Consider the following 22,026-nt stretch of genomic DNA (forward strand, 5'->3'; position numbering starts at 1 on the left):
TGGGGGTTCATTCTCAGTGCAGCTGCCCTCCCCCTGTGTGAGGGTCGCCAGGCCTCAAAAGCCTGGAAAACATCCCTTATCAGAGTCCCCTACTCTACCCATGCTGCCTGGCCTCTCATGGGACTCCCACCCAAGAACCTGGTCCATAGAAGTGCAGATTAGGTGAACTGACCATAATCAATGCTCCGGTTTATGGGGTAGGATGCAGGTGTGGGCCTAGGTAAAGTGCTTTTTTGGAGGGTCAGTGCAGACTCGATGGGCTGAAGCGTCTCCTTCTGCATTGTAGGAAGTCTATCTCACAGTAGCCCCAGTGCTGACCCTATGGATTCACCTGCTCCCACCCACTTTCCAGCTGCCACTCTAGAAGAGCAATCCCTCAGCAGTGAGATCGTCACAAGCCCAGCAATGAGGGCATGGAGAGCTCTGCCTGCATACCAGCCACCAGACCGCTTTTACACCAGAGACTCACAGACATGCTAAGACCTGCGAGCAATCCCACCCCCGCCTGAGATGCCGAGATTGAACCCACTCCCCGGCCCCAAGTTGAATCCATCTGGGTTTACTGTGTCCTCTCCGCTGCCCCCTCTGCGACTGGCACCCTGGATGGTAATGGTGACCTGAGAACGTTCACCTCCGATATCCCCTTTGAAGGTGAGGCCACCAGTTTCTCGTTTTTATACAGCATGCCGGCGGCCGCTGAATATTCAGTGAGTGGGGAAGTGCCGGTGGGACGGTTCGCTAATGATATAAGGTATTATAATGAGGTTGCCAACCTTAATGCGGCGGATTTCTCATCACGCCACCGACAAGAGGTCTGGAAAATCGGACATCACAATCTCGGCGGAGAGAATTCTTGCCGCATTTTCCACCCACTTCACCATTCTCACTGGTCGGACCCATAGTTTTAGCACCAAGATGAGGAGTTGTTGCTCTTACCTTCATTGCTTCCGAAAACTGAATACCTCCCTTGCATCTACATGACCAGAATACTTTGGTCTGGAAATCTGATGATTGTCTTAATTGTTTACGGATTTTCTTCACTTTTTACACTCGTTCAGTATGGCAAGTAGCACATTCGGGCATTATCTGCACCAGATGTTTACCATCCACCTTACTGGTATTGGTATCAAAAATATATGCCCATGGCCCTCACCTGAAACAGGCAGCAATCCATGTGAACGTTCAAATAAAATATTTATCTCATGTTTTGTGCAGTAAATTGGTTTGCCCTGAAATTGGCCACCAGATAGGCTGCATCCAGGAAAGCCAAGTCCTCTCTAAAAAATAAAAACAAATGCTTGAAAAATTCAGCATCAACTGTGGAGGGAGCCCAGTAGGACTCTACCTCAGAAGCTCAACACCCACTGTACACACCGACCCCCCCCCCCCCCCCCCCCCCACCCCCACCCCACTGTCTCAGGTCCATTTCCAGTCATGCCTACTGCTCCCTAGCCCAATAGCTACCTGAACCTCCCTGGATTGTTGCTTCCTTCCCTTTCCTTGTTGTCCTCTCCCTCTCACAGTCACCCCCTTCTACTTGTGGCCTACTGCTCTTCCTCCCCCTCCTATTCATTGCCGCTCCCACATGCTCCCTTATCTCATTCAACCCCCCCCCACCCCCATCCTCTTCCTAGTTGTCCCCTTCTGCTGGTCAGCCCTTTACCCCTCTTGTGCCCCCACCCTCACCGTGTGTTCAGCAGCTGGCAGAAATTCAAATACCCCTCATTGGCGAACTGTTGATGCTTGCTCGTTGGTCTAATGTAAACGGGGTCCGGGGACCAATCAGGTGGGCATTGGGCCTACCTATCCCATGGGGAAGATCGCCAAATCAGGCTAATTTCTAAGGCCGGGATTCTCCGAGCCCCCACGCGGCAATCGCGCCCGGCTCAGGGGCGAAAAATAGGACGTCGGACCCGCAACGCTTTTGCACGATTCTCCGGCGACCAGAGAAACGCCGACAGCCGTGCGTCTACGGACAACGCGGCGCCAGTCGGGGGCCATCGAAAGAGGCCCCAGCGGCAATTCTCCGCGGTCGACCGGCCGTGTTCCCGCCGGCATGGTTCTCGTATTGTTCTACCCGGCGGGAGCTCGGTGTGGTGGCTGCGGTGGCCATCCTGGTGGGGTGCGGGGAGATCAGTCTCTGAGAGGGGGGGGGGGGGCCTGTACGACGGCCAGGCCCGCGATCGGTAGGTGCGCACGATTTTGGGGAGGGGGGCCTACCTTCTTCCGTGTCGGCCCGCTGTATGGGTCCGCCATGTTTCATGAGGTTGGGTCGAAAGCGCAGGGCCCCGTATCGGCAGTAGGGAAAAGTCCGGAGTGATTCACGCCCGTTTTCTGGCGGGCGTGGGGACATAGCCCATTACTGGAGAATCCCAGCCAGAGTCTGTTTATAAAAGCAAAATATTGTGGATGATGGAAATGTGAAATAAAAACAGAAAATGTTGGATAAACCTGGCAGGTCCTTCTACAGAAGTGTCACTTAGGTCTAAAATGATAACTCTAAATGATCCTTCTGTCGAAAGGTCTGCTGAGTTTATCCAGCATTTTCTGTTTTTCTTGTATAAGTCTGTATAGTTTGAGTATGGGTTTTTCTGACATATTTTATGAGAAAGTTCTTACCTACAAAATAATCTATACCTGCTCACCTTTGCCCTTGTCAACTGTCACAAATTATTGGCATATACCCTTACATCTTTGCTGGACACATAATTACACCGACTTGTAAACCACAAAATGTGCAATGAGTCAATTCAACGTATACCTCTAGCATTCTTTTAATGTAATTATTTTTCTTTAAAAAAAAGTCAAAGTGATATCTATTATATTTACACCTTTATTAGAATCGAGCAATAATATCTTTTAAAAATAAATAGGAGCCAATGGTCAGTGTTGAGATGAGGACAATCCAACAATAACATTTATCTTTTACAGATGATTTCGGAATAATTATACTAAAATATCACCAATATACAGATAGTAAGTTGAATGGAAACTGGGGCGTTTGAAATATTTTACAAACAATTGAACCAAGGAACCAAATAAATTGTTGGCTCTGTAACAATTGTGTCCTTTGTGGTTTGAATAGCTCTCCACCAATAAATTCCAAAACATTACCAAGACATTTTTTTAAAGCTGTGAATTAAGTAGAATTCTTTTGGTTCTGTACAATTCTCTAGATTTACTTTAGTACAATTCTCAATGTAACATGAGTTAATTTCTATGAAAGGAAAATATGTACTTATGTTGAAAGTTGCAAAGCTTTTTGTGCTGAGGGAGTTAATACCATCTGTTTTCCATCTTCATCCACATTTTCATAAATCCGTGTACAGAAGACTCATCCAGCAACTGTTCTTACTGAACATACCATTCAGCCTTGTAAATGAGGTCCCACTTCTCAGTTGGAATCCTGTCTTTCAGATAAACCTTCCTTTTACAGAGCGCATAACATCCACTTTCCAAAGTGATCTTTAATTGAAAAGGTTACCTTTTTTGAGATTGATTGGGATAAATTGTGAATGACAACTGAATGATTTCCAAGCTCTCGTCAGCAGATCTGGTGGAATAAATATTAAGAAACCAATTACTGACTGCCAGCAAAGGTTGGCACCATTGCAGGTTCAAGAAATAGCCAGTTGCTCTTATTACAGCTGTGACCCATATATAGATAGAGCTGCTGTGAGTGCATAAAGATATTTTTAGTTTAGTGCAGGGCCTGACGAAAAGGCTGTTTGCAAAGTGTTTGCCAGTGTGGTGCAATTCATTTCACCATTTTTATCTGAAAATTCCAATCTTTAGTAGAATTTAGCTATCTGTGGCATACTGCCTTTTAGCTATTGCTTTTGAATAGGTCAGTTGGTACTTTTGCACGAGCTGAATTAAGAATAATAGAGAGCCAAACTTAATCAATGCAGTGACATCCAAAGCAGATCTGCTATCTGCTCCCCTGATATTTTTCTCAGGCAGTAAATCCTGAGTTTCCAGTTTCTTACTGAGCAAACTGAATAAATCCCACCTTGTGGATATCACTTTTTCTCTAATTAGGGAAACAAATTGCTTGTGCCAATGTGCAAATCTAATGTAACTGCATTGGAAATTACTGGTGTTTCCAGAACTGGAATTACGTCTGCTAAAGTAACCAAATTATTACGTAAGATAAACCATGTACCATGAAACAAATTACTCTATATTTAGACTTACGAATTGAAATATGACAATGCCTGAACAAAAATCTAAAAGGAGCATCTTTTATTGGGAAGAGATTTTAGGGTAACATCCAGAAAATGCGCAGAATAGTGCCTTCCACCAATCTGATCCTCTTCAGTGTTGTTCTGGGACTTACATATTCTAATTTGGTAAGTGGGGAGGGAACAATATTACCCAATTATATTTATATTAATGTGCTGTTCAAAGTAATAAGAATTGTAAGACAGGTCCAGTGTAGAACTCCCTGGGCGTGATTTACGGGCTGCATCCTGCTGGTAGACCCCACGAAAGGCCTCTTCCAGGATTCCCGACAGTCGTGACGCCCCCCCCCCAAAATCTAACAAGATGTCGCGAGATGTTGTGATCTGGATCACACCCCACAATGTGTGGGATCCAGACCTTGCATAGCTAAGTGAGTGAACTGCTCACTTAACTTTGACTATGCCAGATCTAACCAGCCCTCGGGATCTGCTTGCCTCACCGAGTAGACCCCACAAATGGAGACCAGACAGAATGGCACTTGGTGGGGGGGGGGGGGGGGGGGGGGCATTTGCAGGTAATTAAATCTTTACCTGGAAATGTTTGCATTCTAAGCATTGTCTGGCATCTTTGAATTTGTCTATATATATGTTTCTGGAACATACCTCTTCATTCACCTGAGGAAGGAACAGTGCTCCGAAAGCTAGTGTTTGAAGCAAACATGTTGGACTTTACTCTGGTGTTGTAAGACTTCTTACTGGAGGTAGAGTCGTCACCTGATCACTGGCTGATTCTCAGATGGGTGACTGCTGCAGACTCCTGTGCAGCTGCCATAATCTTTAGCAGTCCTCACAATGAAGAAAATGTTCCATGATTGAGACAATATGTATATTGTAAGAATAATGAAAGGTGAACAATTTACTGTATTTGCATCCAACCACTAGATGGCGATCAAGCGCATACATATGGATCAGGTGATGCTATTGATTCGGGGAGAAGGTTGTTAGGCGAGGTAGAGAATAGTCGTGTTATCAGGAGCTCCGTAATTAGAACCATTGTTTTAGTGAATCTGTAATCTTTTATATCTTTCAAGCAAGTCAAATCTATTTAGTTGTCGTGTAAATCAATTAGCTTTGTTCAAAACATAGCTTGATGTTCTTTGTGAGACAAGACGCTTCGAAGCCATCCTCATTCAGAAAGCAAAGAACATCACAATGATGTCACCACAACTGAAGGTAGCTGACTTCAAAGTCACACCTGTCAGATGCACACATCTTTGGAAACTGAGCCCAGAGCGTTTACATAGATTTGGGGCTGGATTCTCTGTTCTGGGGCTGACTAGCAGGCAGGCAGCGTAGAGCACCCGACTCCAGCTGCCGTATGGCCTGGAGAATGTCTGGGCCCGTGGCCGCTCATGCGCACAGCGGCGGCCTCCTGCACTGCGCCATTCTTCATGGCGGATGCTGCTCGCGGACCCGGCCCGTGAAATAGTCCCCCCTTCGGCCGCCCCACCACAATGCCGCCAGCCCCGAATATGTCCACCCCTGTCCGTGGATCAGCCCTCCCCCGACTGTGGCGGCGCTGGACTGAGTCCGCAGCCGCTACACCGAGTTCCCGGCGGGTGAGACCACATGCGTCCCACACCTTTGGGAACTCGGCCGGTCACGGGCGGAGCATCGGGTGACGGGCCTCAGGCAATGGGCTGAGGCCGTGGATACATGGCGCGGCAAACCTCTAGAGTACGCCGCTTTGGAGGGAGCGGAGCATCACGGGAGCGGTGCGGCCCCCGAATCTGTTGGGAATTTGGATTCTCCGGCCTATCGCCGAACACAATTTTGGCGTCGGCAACCGGAGAATCCAACCCATGATGTAATTACATTTCAGGAATACTTCATTGGTTGTAAGTCACTTTGAGATATTCTGAAGTTTGAGAGAGGTACTAAAGAAATGAAAATTTACCCCTTTCCTGACAAAACACATCCTTGACCCTACTTGCAAGTTACTGTCCCATCTTCAAACTCATCGTATATTCGCTCCTAACTCCTTGAGTATGTTTCTGCCTGCTATATCCCTGCCATCTTTCCTAAAATTCCATGGTTGTAGCTCTCCAATCAAGTTTCTGCAACCCCTTCCCCCACTTCCCAATTGTATTAAACATCCCACATCATAGTCACAAAATGACATTTTATGTGACAGTTGACTATAGTGATTCTCAACCTATCTGCAGCCTTCGATACAGTTGACAATGCTATCCTCCAACATCTCTCCTCCCTCATATAGCTGGTAGGGACTGCCCTTGCGATTATTATCATTTATGCCTGTTGCTGTGATTGTTCTGCATGAAAAGCAGGTCAAGGATGAAGGAGATAGAAAAACATGTACAAGTTTATGGTTGTTTGGCTATGTCATTGATAGACCAATAGCACGTGTCTTGGTGATCCGCCACTGATCTTCAGCCTGCGCCAACCTCACCTCTCCAGCACGGCCTGTTCTTTGTCAAGGTGAGCTCCCTAAGGTCAGAAGTTGATATTTTAAAACATTAACTGGCCTTTTCCCTTCAATGTATTTTCAACAATTCCTGCTTCTGCTCGACCTGAAGGAGTTAGCTTTTTTATCATGTGTGGGCTGAAAATAATTTTCTTGGCTGCTCCCTAGATGCATACCTGTTACTGAGGAGCAGCACCAGTATCAAATATCTTCTTTCTTCCTTCCATCCCAGACATTGCTTCCACATTCTTACGCCAGTCATGGACTTCTGCTTTGTGTTCCTTTGGATAGAATGGAATATGTATTCAATCAAATTTCATCTTAAAATGAAGCATGACCATATCATATGGTTTCTTGAGCTTTATGTACTGGTTGTTCAATGTGTATATTTAATTTTCTGGATCATCAGAAGGTAGACTAAAATGCTAAATAAGCATTTGTGCCAACATCTGAAGTATGAGTAACTTTCTTGGGTTCATTTTTTGTTCCACTGTTGAGATCCACCTTGAAATTTAAAAGGCAAACAATGATTATTAAATGCTTAAGATGTTTCCTAAGGTACATGAAAATGCCATTCCATGAAGTGGCGTTAGTGAAAATGAATAATATTAAAGTGTATGATCAATAAATATCCTAGAATTGTAATGGTTTCAATGAAAGATACATTGGTTAATTGGTTGAAGTGTGATATCTTAAAATGTTGGGTTGCAGAGAACGATTCCCGTGAAAGAACTATGAGAATACAAAGAACAAAGAAAAATTACAGCACAGGAACAGGCTCTTTGGCCCTCCAAGCCTGCGCCGATCCAGATCCTCTATCTAAAACTGTTGCCTATTTTCTAAGGATCGGTATCCCTCTGCTCCCTGCCCATTCATGCATCTGTCTAGAAACATCTTAAATGACGCTATCGTGCCCGCCTCTACCACATCTGCCGGCAATGCGTTCCAGGCACCCACCACCTTCTGCGTAAAGAACTTTCCATGCAAATCTCCCTTAAACTTTTTCCCTCTCATCTTGAACTCATGACCCCTAGTAATTGAGTCCCCCACTCTGGGAAAAAGCTTCTTGCTATCCACCCTGTCTATACCTCTCATGATTTTGTAGACCTCAATGAGGTCCCTCCTCAACCTCCATCTTTCTAATGAAAATTATCCTAATCTACTCAATCTCTCTTCATAGCTAGCGCCCTCCATACCAGGCAACATCCTGGTGAACCTCCTCTGCACCTTCTCCAAAGCATCCACATCCTTTTGGCAATGTGGCGAGAAGAACTGTGCGCAGTATTCCAAATGTGGCCGAACCAAAGTCTTATACAACTGTAGTATGACCTGCCAACTCTTGTACTCAATACCCCTTCCGATGAAGGAAAGCATGCCGTATGCCTTTTTGACCACTCTATTGACCTGCGCAGCCACCTTCAGGGTACAATGGACCTGAACACCTAGATTTCTCTGTACATCAATTTTCCCCAGGGCTTTTTCATTTACCATATAGTTCGCTCTTGAATTGGATCTTCCAAAATGCATCACCTCGTATTTGCCCGGATTGAACTCCATCTGCCATTTCTCCGCCCAACTCTCCAATCTATCTATATTCTGCTGTATTCTCTGACAGTCCCCTTCACTATCTGCTACTCCACCAATCTTAGTGTCATCTGCAAACTTGCTAATCAGACCACCTATACCTTCCTCCAGATCATTTATGCATATCACAAACAACAGTGGTCCCAGCACGGATCTCTGTGGAACACCACTGGTCACAGTCCTCCATCTTGAGAAACTCCTTTCCACTACTACTCTCTGTCTCCTGTTGCCCAGCCAGTTCTTCAGAATTAGTCTTCTAATTAGTCTTCGAAATAGTCTTCTTGTCACCCGTTGCCATTTACATCTAACAGAGAATGTTAGATGTAAATGGCAATAGGTGACAAGAAGACTGGCATAATTTGGATGGATCCAATGTGATTGTGACACAGACTTTGGTCAACATTTATAATAAATAAGAACAGAAAATGCTGGATAAACTCATCAGATCTTGCAGCATCTGTGGAGAGAAACAGAGTTAACATTTGAAGTCTAAATGGCCCTTCCTCAGAAACAGCCTGACCTGCTGAGTTTCCGCAGCATTTTCTGTTTTAATTTCAGATTTCCAGCAATCCTCAGTATTTGCTTTTATTTGGTCTACATTATCCTCACTCTGTCTCTGGGCCTGGTCAGGTATTAAGAGATTCAGTAGTGGGAGGGCAGAAACGTATGTTTTTGCTTGTGTGTTTTCTGTTCAAAATAGTGTTAAATTTGATTGAAACTCAATAACCATTTTACAGGCAGCAGTAAATGCAGCACCTCAAGACCTGTGATGATGTTTGAAAACCTGCCAGTAGTCTTACTTTGAGTGGAATAGTGAGCAAATACAGAAAGAGATGCAGCAGGAAAAAATGATGATAAAGCCATAAATTGAAGACATACAGGGTTGAATTTTGAGGATTCTTTTCCAGAAGAAACCAGTGGGAATGCTATGAAAATAATGTGGAATACCACACCTATCCCATTCCCAGCATCACCCTGACCAGTTCCATTTTGCTGGGGTCCACCCAATAGGTGGCCTGAACGGCTGCATGAAGAGGGGGCGCCAACCGATTAATATATTTAAATAGGAGCCTTAAGTCGTCAGAGGATTCCGTTAAAAAATTTGGATAGAACTGGTTAGAATGTGTGCCTTGCTTACGTCGTCAGCTGGTGTGACCCGAAGGGGAACCAGCGGGTTAGTTTGACTTTATCTTTGTGAGGCAGGAGAAGGAGGATTCACACCCCCGAACTCCACGGAGCCAGTCCAGGCTACAGCCACTCAGTCTGGATGCTTGTCTGAGATCAGAGAACTCAACACCCGTCTGGCACCATGGACTTGCCTTTCTTTTTCATCTGTGTACTGGCCAGGCTACCTTATACTGCAGGACCCCAGGGCCCAGGATTTCCCGGGGAACTCACATTCCACTCACGGTTGCCGAGCCCAATGCTTCTGAGGCCAGAGTAGGCAAATTGGAGGAAAAGGGATGATAGGAGAAAACACGAAGAATGAAAACAATTGAAATAGTAGAAAGGACAGCGGAAGTAAATGAAACAAGAAATTACTTGGAGAAAAGAAAAGACGCACAGACAAAAAGAGGAAATGCAATGGAGGAAAAACTAAATAGTAAAGAGGGGACACAGAATCTATCAGCACTGGCTTGTGTTCTTCAGTTCTGCCTTCAAGAGCAGATAGTTTCAGTGCAGCAGCTTCGCACAACATTGACCTGCAAACACGCTATGTAGAACAAACCATAGAGTACAGGAATTTCATCAAGAAGTATGGCAATAAAGGGCAGCACGGTGACGCAGTGGGTTAGCCCTGCAGCCTCACGGCACAGAGGTCCCATGTTCGATTCAGGCTCTGGGTCACTGTCTGTGTGGAGTTTGCACATTCTTCCCGTGTTTGCGTGGGTTTCGCCCCCCACAACCCAAAGATGTTGCAGGCTGGGTGGATTGGCCACGCTAAATTGCCCCTTAACTGGAAAACATTAATTGGGTACTCTAAATTTATTTTTAAAGAAGTACGGCAATATAATCAGTGCAATATTTGCCTTAACGTGCAGTAACAATAATATAAGATACCAAAGCTATTGATAATTAATAGCAGTATCTGAGTTTTAAGCAGCTTCATACCTTTTCCTCTTCCTTCCTCACTGATTTTAGGTTTGATCTCAAATCCATGGAGGTTTTACAAGTGGTTTCTGCAAGAGCACCCAGCATTGCATCAGCAGATACTCTGACTCGACGTAGGGAAGGACGTTTGAATTTGCCTTTGAGATCTAAGATCTTCTGGTTTAAGCCTTCAATCTGAATATAATAGAATATATTGTTAGCCACACTCTTCAATCTGACCTCAAGAGTTTACAGCTCCAGTCTTCTTCCATAAAAAGAGATGTAAATGATTCACCTCTTTGGCATTCTTGGACACTTTCATCTCAACATCATAGCGCTCTGCGTCAACGTTATCAATCTTCTGGTGGAACTGTTTGCAGATATTCTGGAACATTCCAAAATAATATAATCAGGATGGCCAGAGGACACCTAAATCGTTTATTTTTTGGCTCCCTCTTTGCATTCCCTTCATGGGAGTCATTTTCACCTTCACTGCCAGATGGAATGAAAGTTGATGGGTTATACGGTAAATGAGTAATCTGCTCTGCCATATACCCATAATCAGGTTATGAGACATGAAGAGGAAATACATAGGAGGAAAAACTAAATAGTGAAGAGGGGACACAGAATCTATCAGCACTGGCACTGGTGAAAATAATTCCCAACATATAATTGCTCAGCAAACCTATCCTCAAAGCTCCAATTAAGCCATAGTCATATGAACGATATACGTTGGCTATTATATTAATTTTTCCCCTCCTCCTTATTGATGGCAAAGGTCTCCATCTTCTCTTTTCTCTGTCCTCCCTCCCCACTCCAATCTGGCATCAGCCAGGTGGCGATCAAGAACTCATCGTACTGTAGCTGTACATATCTGCATTTTACCACTAGATGGTGCAAAGTGCAGTATAATCTGTGGAGTATATTATTAAAATTACCTCAGTACAGGTGGAGTACCTCAAATCCATCTATCTGAAAATTGGTGTTGTCCAAAGTCTGGACAGTTTTACAATGTTCTATGCATCAATATTAATTCAATAAAAGTTTTTTAAAAACTTACCCAGATAACATTGCATTGTGGTGTGCCAGCTTCAGGCTTTGCATGCTGTTCTATCCCACACTCCAAGCGACATGTGACCCCACCTAATCGGGCTTGACCCAATTTGCCCAAGGCCCGAACCACTGGCTCTAAATTCTTCAATATTCTAAATGCAGTATGTCACCAAAGCTCTATGTATTACTCCAACAGTGTGTTAACTTATGGCTTGCACATTCAACATCCTTGCTTCAACTTCAATCTCGTATACATAAAATCCAAAGCACCATTTGCCTTTTTAGGCCTTATTCTTCCTGCTGTTCCCCAATTAACGATTTTTGTTTCTACAAAGAAGAACAAAGAACATAACAGCAATGGAACAGGCCCTCTGCCCCACCAAGCCTGCGCTGATCCGGATTCCTTGTTTAGACCTACTACTTATTGCCCAAGCGATCTGTATCCCTCCATTCCCCACCTGTTCTTGTGTCACTCAAGATACATCTTAAACATTGCTCTTGTACCTGCCTCCACCACTTCCACTGATGATGTGTTCCAGGCACCCATCATCCTTTGTGTGAAAATCTTTCCCTGCACATTTCCCCTAAACTTTCCCCCTCTCATCTTGAACCTGTGCCCACTTGTAATTGAATCTTCCACCCTGGAAAAAACTTCGGACTATTCGCCTTGTCTATATCTTATAATTTTGTAGACCTCAATCAGGTCTCCCCTCAGCCTGTGTCTTTCCATCAAAAACAATCCGAGTTTATTCAACATCTCCCCACATCTAACACCCAGGCAACATCCTGGTAAACCTTATTTGTACTCTTTCCAAAGCATCCACGTCCTTCTGGTAATGTGGCGACCATAACTGCACGCAATATTCCAAATACGACCTGACTAAAGTTTTAACAACTGTAACATGACCTGCCAACTCTTGTACGCAATGCCCCGGCCGATGAAGGCAAGCATGCCAATGCCTTTTTGACCACCTTATCCACCTGCATTGCCACTGCCATGGAACTATGGATCTGAACGCCCAGATCCCTCTGTATGTCAATGCTTCTAAGGGTTGTGCCATTTACTGTATAGTTCACACCTGAATTTCATCTTCAAAAATGTATTACCTTGCATTTGTCCAGATTGAACACTATCTGCCATTTCTCTGCCCAATTCTCCAATCTAAAATGTACTTTTCTACTTTGTTTAAAATCTTACCATTTAGGCAATTATTTTTTCACAATTTTCATTGTTCCTTTTCCCTAAAACGTAACTTAGATATTTTTGCATTGAACAGCTTCTGACTGGTCTCTTAACTTGTCAAAGTTGTCAAACTTCTGAGTTTGTATTACGATCCCTGAAAGATCCCAACAGTGTCTAGGGTACTGGACCGAAACCCCAATGTTTTATTTTACTTTGCAAGACTGTGTGGGAAGAAAACTCAACTCAAAATGCTTTCTTAAAAATGTCTTAATACCTTATCTCCACCCAGCAATTAAGGCATCTCCCCAAGCTGAAAACAAATTAACTCTCCAGGCTGGAAATACATTAACTTTCCAGGGACCCCCCCCCCAGTCAAACAACATTGCACTAGCCCAGGCTGAAAACACATTACTCTGGTCAATTTCACCTCTGACGCCTAAAAACATCCTGGTCTTGAAAAACAATATTTTCTTTAAAAACATGACTACTGCAGTCAAACACACTCCAACCCCAACCTTTCAACCCTTAACTTGCCAAATGTTTATATTTCAATGTATCTAAAATCCTGCATTTATCACACTTGTCAAAGTTCTCCTCTCCTGTATGCATCCTCATAGTTTCCCATAACTCTTAATTTGGTATTATTATCAAATTTCAATTTAGTTTCTCTCATGACCACGTCCAAGCTACTTCTATAATGGGAAACAAAAATCTTCTCACACTGATCCCTTGTGCACATCACAACACACATTTCCCACAAGTATAACTGAAGAACTGGAGCTAGGTAGTATAATTGTATGGTTACCAGCACAAACCTAACAGAATTCCAATTGAAGTATTCAGCATCTATTTTTATTTAACAGAGTAGAATTTCTTGCAAATTATGCCATTCTCTCATTCATCAGGCAAAGATCCCCGTTATGCTACGAATTCAGATAGTTTTGATTGTTAAGTGAACCAAGTCCTAAAGCAATGCTGTAATCATTGGAATGGACCATTAAAAATGCACAATATTAGACGAAGACACTATCCTCCAAATTATCAATTAAATTTCCCAATAAAAATTGATTGTGCTGGAAATATGCTGTGTGCTAATCAACATGTCAAAGAAAGGTAGCTTAAATATTTTGGATATAGCCCATCATTAATTATTCCAAATCTACGAATAATGTATTAAATGTTAAACTTGCAGGCTGCTGCACCATTGAAATTCTGTATCACAAAGACCTGTATCTCAAAAACATGGATTTGCACTAGCTCTGAAAGTATACGGTGGCACAGTAGCACAGTGGCCAGCACTGTTGCTTCACAGCGCCAGGGTCCCAGGTTCGATTCCTGGCTTGGGTCTCATAGATTTCATAGAATTTACAGTGCAAAAGGAGGCCATTCAGCCCATCGAGTCTGCACCGGCTCTTGGAAAGAGCACCCTACCCAAGGTCAACACCTCCACCCTATCCCCATAACCCAGTAACCCCACCCAACACTAACGGCAACTTTGGACACTGAGGGCACTGACTGGCAGGATTCTTTCAGCCCGGGGCCGGGCCGGAGAATCCCTGCAACCGGTGCGAATCTCGCCACGCTGTCCCGACACTGGCACGCAATTCTCTGCAGAGCATGGTTGGCGCGGCGCCGGTCGTGGGCTGCTCTACACGTCTGGCCCGCCGATTCACGGGCTGGGATAGGCTGAGCGGCCGTTGCGGAAACGTCGAGTCCCGCCGGCGCCATCCACACCTGCTCCCAGCCGACGGGAACTTGGCGTTGAAGGGTCGGGGGGGGGGGGCCTGTTGGGGGGTCCGATCCCGGGGGGGAGGACCTCCAATGTGGCCTGGCCCACGATCGGGACCCACCGATCGGCGGGCCGGCCTCTCTGTCTCCCAGCCTCCTTTCCTCCAAGCCGGCGCCTGTACTCCAGCACCCAGTGCACGGCCAGATCAGCAGCTGGAGCGGCATGAACCGCTTCAGCGCCGTGCTGGCCCCCTGTAGGGGCCAGAATTGCTGATCCTGGGGTTGTGTTGATGCCATCGAGAAACGCGACGGCATCAACACTTAGCCTCAGGATCAGAGAATCCCGCCCCAAGTTCCTACTTTTGTATTCAATTCCTCATACAATAAATGATATAATTCTATGGGCTTTCCTAATTACTTCCTGTATGTGCATGCTAGCATTTGTGGTTCATGCACCAGGCCACCTAGATCCCTCTGCATGTCAGTGCTCTACAATCTTTCACCATTTAGAATAATAGCTTTTTTAAAAAATAATTCCTGCTAAAATAAATATTTTATCACAATACATTCTATTTGCCAGATTTTTGCCCACTGACTTAGCTGATCTATATTTCCTGGGAGCCACCTTGTGTCTTTTTCACATTTTTTATACCTACCTTTGTGTCATCCGCAAATTTAGCAACCATACATTTGGTCCCTTCATCCAAGCTGTAAAAGGTTAAGGCCCCAATACTGATCATTGTAGCACAATTGTTACATGTGTTACACCTTGACAACCAGAAAAAGACCCATTTATGCTTACCCTCTGTTTCATGTTAGCCAACTTCTATCCATGCCAATATGTTACCCCCTACAACATAAGCTCTTATTTTTCACAATAGCCTTTGATGTGGCACCTCATGATAAATCTAAGTGCAGTACATCCACTGGTTCCTCTTCATCCACTGTGTATGTTACTTTGTCAAAGAACCCCAATGAGTTGTTGAACATGATTTCCTTTCCACAAAACCTTGTTTTTTTTTTTAATTTAGAGTACCCAATTATTTTTTCCAATTAAGGGGCAATTTAGCGTGGCCAATCCACCTAACCTGCACATCTTTGGGTTGTGGGGGTGCAACCCACGCATACACGGGGAGAACGTGCGAGCTCCACACAGACAGTGACCCAGGGCCGGGATTCGAACCCGGGTCCTCAGCGCCGTAGGCAGCAATGCTAACCACTGTGCCACCGTGCTGCCCCACAAAACCTTGTTGACTGTACCACATTACCCTAGCTTTTTCCAATTTTTCCAAGCAGCTACTTTCAACATCCTCTGGTAATGGCAGCAGAAAATTGGACAAGTGCTAAAGTGTGCAGTTTGGGTAGAAAAGTCTACGTTTAAATTTTCAATGCTCTCCAAGTTTGAAGTCCCACACTACGTGCACGCTGTTTAATTTTAGATGATTGCAGAGTAACCGACTGACTCCTGAACATTCCTATTCCCTTCAACATTTTTACAAGTTTGTATTCATTACCACTAATCCACAATTTACCTGGAGTTCTTGCACTGAAAGACTTGACGTGTTAAATTGTGGCACACTCTCAGTAAGCATACGATTTTTCTCACTATCTCTCTCATTTTTCTCTTTCTCCAGTTGCTTGCCTGCATTTGCAAGCATCAAACTCTGCACATAAAATACAATCGCACATGGTGAAAAAAAGTCTGAATTCCCAAAGCATCACATTCTCATTCTTAATGCAGACTATAAACAGAAGGCTTTTGTCTTTAGGAAAGTTGATTACTTACAAATATTGGAAGTGTTTGTCTGATTTACCATCAGGCTGTAGGTGGCAGGTCAGCCATTAAAACTACCTTGAAAACCATTCACACTTGTTTGCAAAGTCCATTATAAATTTAACGTGACGTAAATACTTATAAACTACGACCACCAACTCAGCCAATTAATTGGAGCAGATGCAATTACTTTCAGATTATGTGCTCTGCCATATATTTTTAGGGATTATTTCTATAGTTTTTTTACTTGAGAAATATGTTCTAAAGTGGTCGCCACACTATTGTCATGAAAAACTGAGTTAAAGTCCAACAGGTTTGTTCAAATCACGAACTTTCGGAGTGCAGCTCCATTCTCAGGTAAATGAAGAGGTGGGTTCCAGAAACACATATATAGACAAAGTCAATGATGCAAGACAAAACTTTGAATGCGGGTGTTTGCAGGTAATTAAGTCTTTACAGGTCCAAACAGAGTGATTGGAGAGAGGGATAATCACAGGTTAAAGAGGTGTGAATTGTCTCATGCCTTCTCTCCAATAGCTCAGTTTGGATCTGTAAAGATTTAATTCCAGCAAACACCCGCATTCAAAGTATTGTCTTGCATCATTGATTTTCTCTATATATGTGTTTCTGGAACCCACCTCTTCATTCACCTGAGGAAGAGCTGTGCTCTGAAAGCTAGTGATTCAAAACAAACCTGTTGAACTTTAACCTGGTGTTGTAAGACTTCTTACTGTGCTCACCCCAATCCAATGCCGGCATCTCCACATCATAAGTAACTGAGGCAGTTTGTGTATTGGAAACTACTGTTTGTGTGAATGCGAGACTTTGCTTCAAGTTTTCAGAGGTAGCATCCCAGTCAAAATCACTGCGGCCATGGTACCTGATGTTTTCCTACTGGATTATGGTAGGTGTGAGTGGAGGGCAATGGATACCACTAGGATGGGAGGTAAGGAGTGAGCAGAGGTAGACAAGGGGAGGACAAGCAAAGGAAATACAAGGGACTGGATTCTCCAGCCTCTCCACAGTGTATTTCCTAGTGGCGGAGGCGGCCTGTCATTGACGAGCAGCGGAATCTTCCAGTCCCACCACTGTCTACAGTGTTTTGCATGACCTGCACCATCCTCCGCCTGAGAACGCACCATTGATGGGACCGGAAAATCCCATTGGTGGGAAGGACTGGAAAATCTCAGCCATGGTGAGGAGAGGGATGCGAAAGTAGGGCACGGGAAGGGGAGTCACTTCGTATATATGGCAAGAGGGAAAAGGCAGGTGAAAGACTGAAAGACATAATTAAAGACATTGAAAAGAGAGGTAAATACATGGCAATGGAGGAAAAGAATAAAGGGAAGAGAGAATGAGGCTGGAGTTAGAAGCTGTGCTTGGGGAGGGGGGGGGAGGGCGGTGAGGAATAATGTTTGGTGAGGATATTAGCTTCCATGTGGAAAGCAGGTGAAAGGCCACTGAGAGGCCTGGGGCGCGATTCTCCCAAACGGAGACAAAGTGCCGACGCCGGAGTGAAACCCGGAGTGTTTCACTCCGGAGGCGGAGGCCGCTCCTCGCCCCCTATTCTCCCACCCCCAGGGGGCTAGGAGCGGCAGCGTGTCAATCTCGGGCGCCGGGCCTTGACGTTCACGTCAAAGCGGCGCCGCCTGAATGACGCGGCTGGCGGCGCCTAAATGACGTCACCCGCGCATGCGCAGGTTGGCCGGCGCCAACCCGCGCATGCGCAGTTGCCGTCTTCCCCTCCGCTGCCCCGCAAGACATGGAGGATTGATATTGCGGGGCGGCGGAGGGAAAAGAGTGCGCCTTTCAGAGACGCTGGCCCGACGATCGGTGGGCACCGATTGCGGGCCAGACCCCTCCTGAGCACCCCCCTGGTGCACGATTCTCCTTCCGCCCCTCACAGGCCCCACACGCAGCGGTCGCACGCTGTTCACGCCGGCAGCGACCAGGTGTGGTTGGCGCCGGTGTGAACCGGTCGTATTAGGCAGGCCACTCGGCCCATCCGGGCCGGAGAATCGCCGCTCGACCGGAGCGGCGATTCTTTGAGCGGCCTGTCGCAAAACGCGACACACCGTTTTGGGGGGGGGGGGGGGGGGGGGAATCACGTGTGGGTGCCAGGGTGGCGTGGCGTGATTTGCCCAGCACTCCCGTGATTCTCCCACCCGGCAAGGGGGTCGGGGAATCACGCCCCTGATCTATTGTAAAAGTCAGATATCATTAAATAAGGTGTCCACTTGAGTTTTGGTGAGCAATTCAAACATCCAACATTAAAACAGTTGTAAACAGACAGTATCGGGTTCAACTATCATTCCACCAAGACAAGGAGTACTGGAGGTAAGTTGGGAAAGAATGGAGTGGAACAGCATTAACTAAGTGGGAGTTGGAAAGGAAATTGCCCTCTGCATTAACCAAAAGAGGACAAAAAGGGGCCGCATAACATTGGAGCGAAGTAGAGTACTAGATTGAATGAGGGTGAGTGGAAGAAGGCCACCAAATTCAAATGAATTGGAGGGAAAGAAGAACTGGGAATGTTGAAGACGAGTGTTTCTGGTGAATGGGCAAAGAATTGGATGAGGTGCAGTGTCTTTCTCAATTAACTCTGAAGTGTCTTTGTGAACTGGTAGAGGTTCTTCAGAGCCTATTTATTCAACTTAATGAGTGCTGTTCTATCTTCAAATGGCATCTTGTCACGGAACGAATGCCAAACACCATTTTAGTGAATGCGTTTGTGCACACACAGGAAGCATGCCAATTGCCATGTTATGATGTCAATCAAGATCTAGTGCTGATGTTCTGCCTGTGTTGCTATTTTGAAGCTCAAAGTTTCAGCTAATTCCTTCTCGTAACCTTGCAGAGTTGAACATGCTCTCAGTAGCTAATTAAAGGAATGATCAACTACTTTCAAGTTAGTTGATGATTGATTTCTATCGGTGGTTTCAGTATGTCTAGAAGTGTTGAATGATTACATAAGTTCTTCACAGTTGCTAACATCCACACAGAGCAGGACAAGCTGCTGGAGGGCGGTGGAGGGGGAGAATTATTCTCAGAGAAAAATTATCCAATCTGACTGAAATCTTCCACTTCAGAGCACTTCCAGTGACTGTGAAGGTCACTGTGCTGGTGCACTTGCTATGTGTCAGGTTTCTTACAGGCTGGAGCTGTTGACATTTATAACTTCCAGCAGTTGATCATCCATTGTTGTGTAGGGGAGGACAGTGAGGCTCTGTATTCCAAGAGAGATAAATATATTTAATTCTTAAGGGAGCAGCAGGTGGAGAAAGAACATGATTTTGTAAGGATTTCAGGATACATGTGGTGCAGGGTGTCACAGACTGCATGCACGTCATTTTCCAGGCACCTCATGTCAACTCTGAGATGTACCACAAACCAAAATGATTTCACTCCCTCCTCGTCCAGGTAGTGTGCAATACAGGTTTAGCATAACTTCTCCAGTTTTCAATTCTGATCCTCTTGAAATAAAATCTAATGTTTGTTTTTCTTTTTTTTTTGTCTTACTTATCTGTGGTGCGACTTTTAGTGATTTGTGTATTTGTCCATTAAGATCCATTTGTCGCTCTACCCAACCAAGAATTGTACCTTCCAAGCATTATGTGATGAACTATAAGGTGTTGCAAAGACCTTCAGCACCAGCCTGAACAGAGTCTATGCATAAAACTTCATGGCTGCTTCACAGCTACTGACATGCAGTCCCCATCTTTATTTGAAGTTACAGTTCTGGCTGCAGCGGGTGGCAGAGTTCAATGAGGGTGTCCTTGCTGAAGAGCAGACATCTGACACACTGTTCTACACTGAAGTTCCAATTGGAGAGTTTCTCTCTGGGGAAATACGGTCTCCTGCTGACAGCTGCCTTTCCACTCCTTCTCCTCCTTCCTCCAATAATTTGTCCTGCTCCATGTGGCCTCTGCTGTTCTCTAAATGTGCTCGATTCCAATGGGAAATTCTACCAGTGCATCCATTTCTGACAGCAACTGGATTTTGAAGAAACCTTGAACTCAGCAAAAAGTCTTTCAGCACTTTTCACACCACTCCCAGTCGACATTCGGTACTTTAAAAGATTATGCAAAGTATCAAACATCTGTAGAGTCGAAGCAATAATCCAAAAAAAAACAAATAACAAGGAACCTGTAAAGAGTCAATAGTCCCTTTAAATAACACTGGTGGGGGGGAAATCCATCCTGCTGCTGAATGTATGTTCAGCTGTGTGAGGTCAAGAGAAGGTGTTAAGTCGATATTGAGCTCCAAAGTGTCCATACGGCATTGAATCAGCTTTGTAAGCTGATTGATGCCATGATCTGTCTGTTTTGCATATTTCTTGCAATTGTTCACTGCACAAGTAATTGCCCTCAGCAAGGGGACCTCTGGCGTGACTCACTGAGAAGTGTCAATTTTGGTCCCTAAACAGCACACAGCTCTGGTGCTATTGATCCCAATTTCATGGTGACATGAGTTGTCATGTTCCGTCAACTTCTTTGAAGCTGTTGGTCTGTTTCTGGTAGTTTTCTGCATTGTTATGTTTGGACTCAGGCTGTTATCACTGAGAGTGTAATAGGATATTCATGCAGATGGGTTCATTGTGTGTAAGCAGACTGCCTAGACTCTGTAACTGTGACTTTCATCTATTAACAATAATCTAACCTGGCTTTCATCCATTGCCTGCAAAGTGATTGCTTTGCAGCTAGATTAAATAATGTGGTGATAATTCATGTACACCAACATTGGAGTTACCTCGAGCTGTAACACTGGAACTGAAAGCTTCTGGAATTTTTATAGACAATATCAAGTGTTGCCACAGTTTAAATACCAACTGACTGATGCAATGTCTGTCTTGTCAGGAATTCAAATGAACAGTGAGAAGTATTCTTTTGGGTGAGCTATCTGTTACTGCGCTGAATAGAATGACTTTGAAATGAATTTATCGCAGGATCACAGTCAGTGTGTCAAATTCTTACCTTAAGAAGTATTTTACGTGCAATCGTGATTTTGGATTTTCTTGGCTTTTCCTGTAAAAAAAAATTGTATTTAATCAGACAGGAACAAGACAGTGTAAATAAATAAATCAAAAGTAAATCTGTTGGAAAAGCTGGCAAGTCCCTAAGCAACAAAATAAATTGCAAGACGACAGATGCACAATGTGTTTTAGAGAAAGAAAAGCCATTGGTAGACTTGATGCAAAAAAAGCCATTCATATTATGTATAGCCAGCTATTCAAAGACACTAAATCAAAGTGATATGGCTTTATTTTCTGTGTGTGCGTTTTCAAAATGATTGACATCTGGGTACTTGTAGATGCACTTTGCACATGCAACCAAATTCAGTTCCGCATTCTCGACATAAAACTGACTGGACACATAAAATTTCCTAACATGCACGACTGGTGCCCTATTGTGGCACAAAATCTCTCCTTTAATATCTTTAATATTCAGTAGCACCGGATGACATTTTGTCCCGTCAAACTGCACTGCATTTATTAATAATAATCTTTATTATTGTCACAAGTAGGCTTACATTTACACTGCAATGAAGTTACTGTGAAAATCCCCTAGTCGCCACACACCGACGCCTGTTCAGGTACACAGAGGGAGAATTCAGAATGTCCAATTCACAGAACAGCACATCTTTCGGGACTTGTGAGAGGAAACTGGAGCACCCGGAGGAAACCCACGCAGACACGGGGAGAACGTGCAGACTCCACACAGACAGTGACCCAAGCCGGGAATCGAACCTGGGACCCTGGCGTGTGAAGCAACAGTGCTAACCACCGTACATTCCTTCCCCTGTCACCTTTAACAGAGATACCTGCAAGGCAGCAATTCAATTTCCAGTGACACAAACCTAGTTCAATGGGAGGGTCAAAGCTTCCACCTGACCTCCAGAAGAGAACTTCTCTTCTCATCCCACTGCCAGAGACACAAGAAGATTT

General features: G+C 44.6%; 1 protein-coding gene across 1 annotated transcript in view; it reads right to left on the minus strand.

Moving 5' to 3' along the window:
* Positions 1–2,815: 2,815 nt before the first annotated feature.
* LOC119973316 (troponin I, slow skeletal muscle-like) overlaps positions 2,816–22,026 on the minus strand; it is a 33,715-nt gene continuing 14,504 nt past the window's right edge. The window contains exons 4-9 of the mRNA XM_038811182.1: positions 21,056–21,106; positions 15,841–15,972; positions 10,640–10,729; positions 10,366–10,539; positions 6,846–6,950; positions 2,816–3,553 (exon numbers count right to left, since the gene is read on the minus strand). Coding sequence (XP_038667110.1) covers positions 6,849–6,950; positions 10,366–10,539; positions 10,640–10,729; positions 15,841–15,972; positions 21,056–21,106 — 549 coding nt within the window. The 3' untranslated portion in view covers positions 2,816–3,553; positions 6,846–6,848. The remainder of the gene's footprint in view (positions 3,554–6,845; positions 6,951–10,365; positions 10,540–10,639; positions 10,730–15,840; positions 15,973–21,055; positions 21,107–22,026) is intronic.

The sequence above is a fragment of the Scyliorhinus canicula genome, chromosome 11 (genome assembly GCF_902713615.1).
Source record: "Scyliorhinus canicula chromosome 11, sScyCan1.1, whole genome shotgun sequence".
Taxonomy (NCBI): domain Eukaryota; kingdom Metazoa; phylum Chordata; class Chondrichthyes; order Carcharhiniformes; family Scyliorhinidae; genus Scyliorhinus; species Scyliorhinus canicula.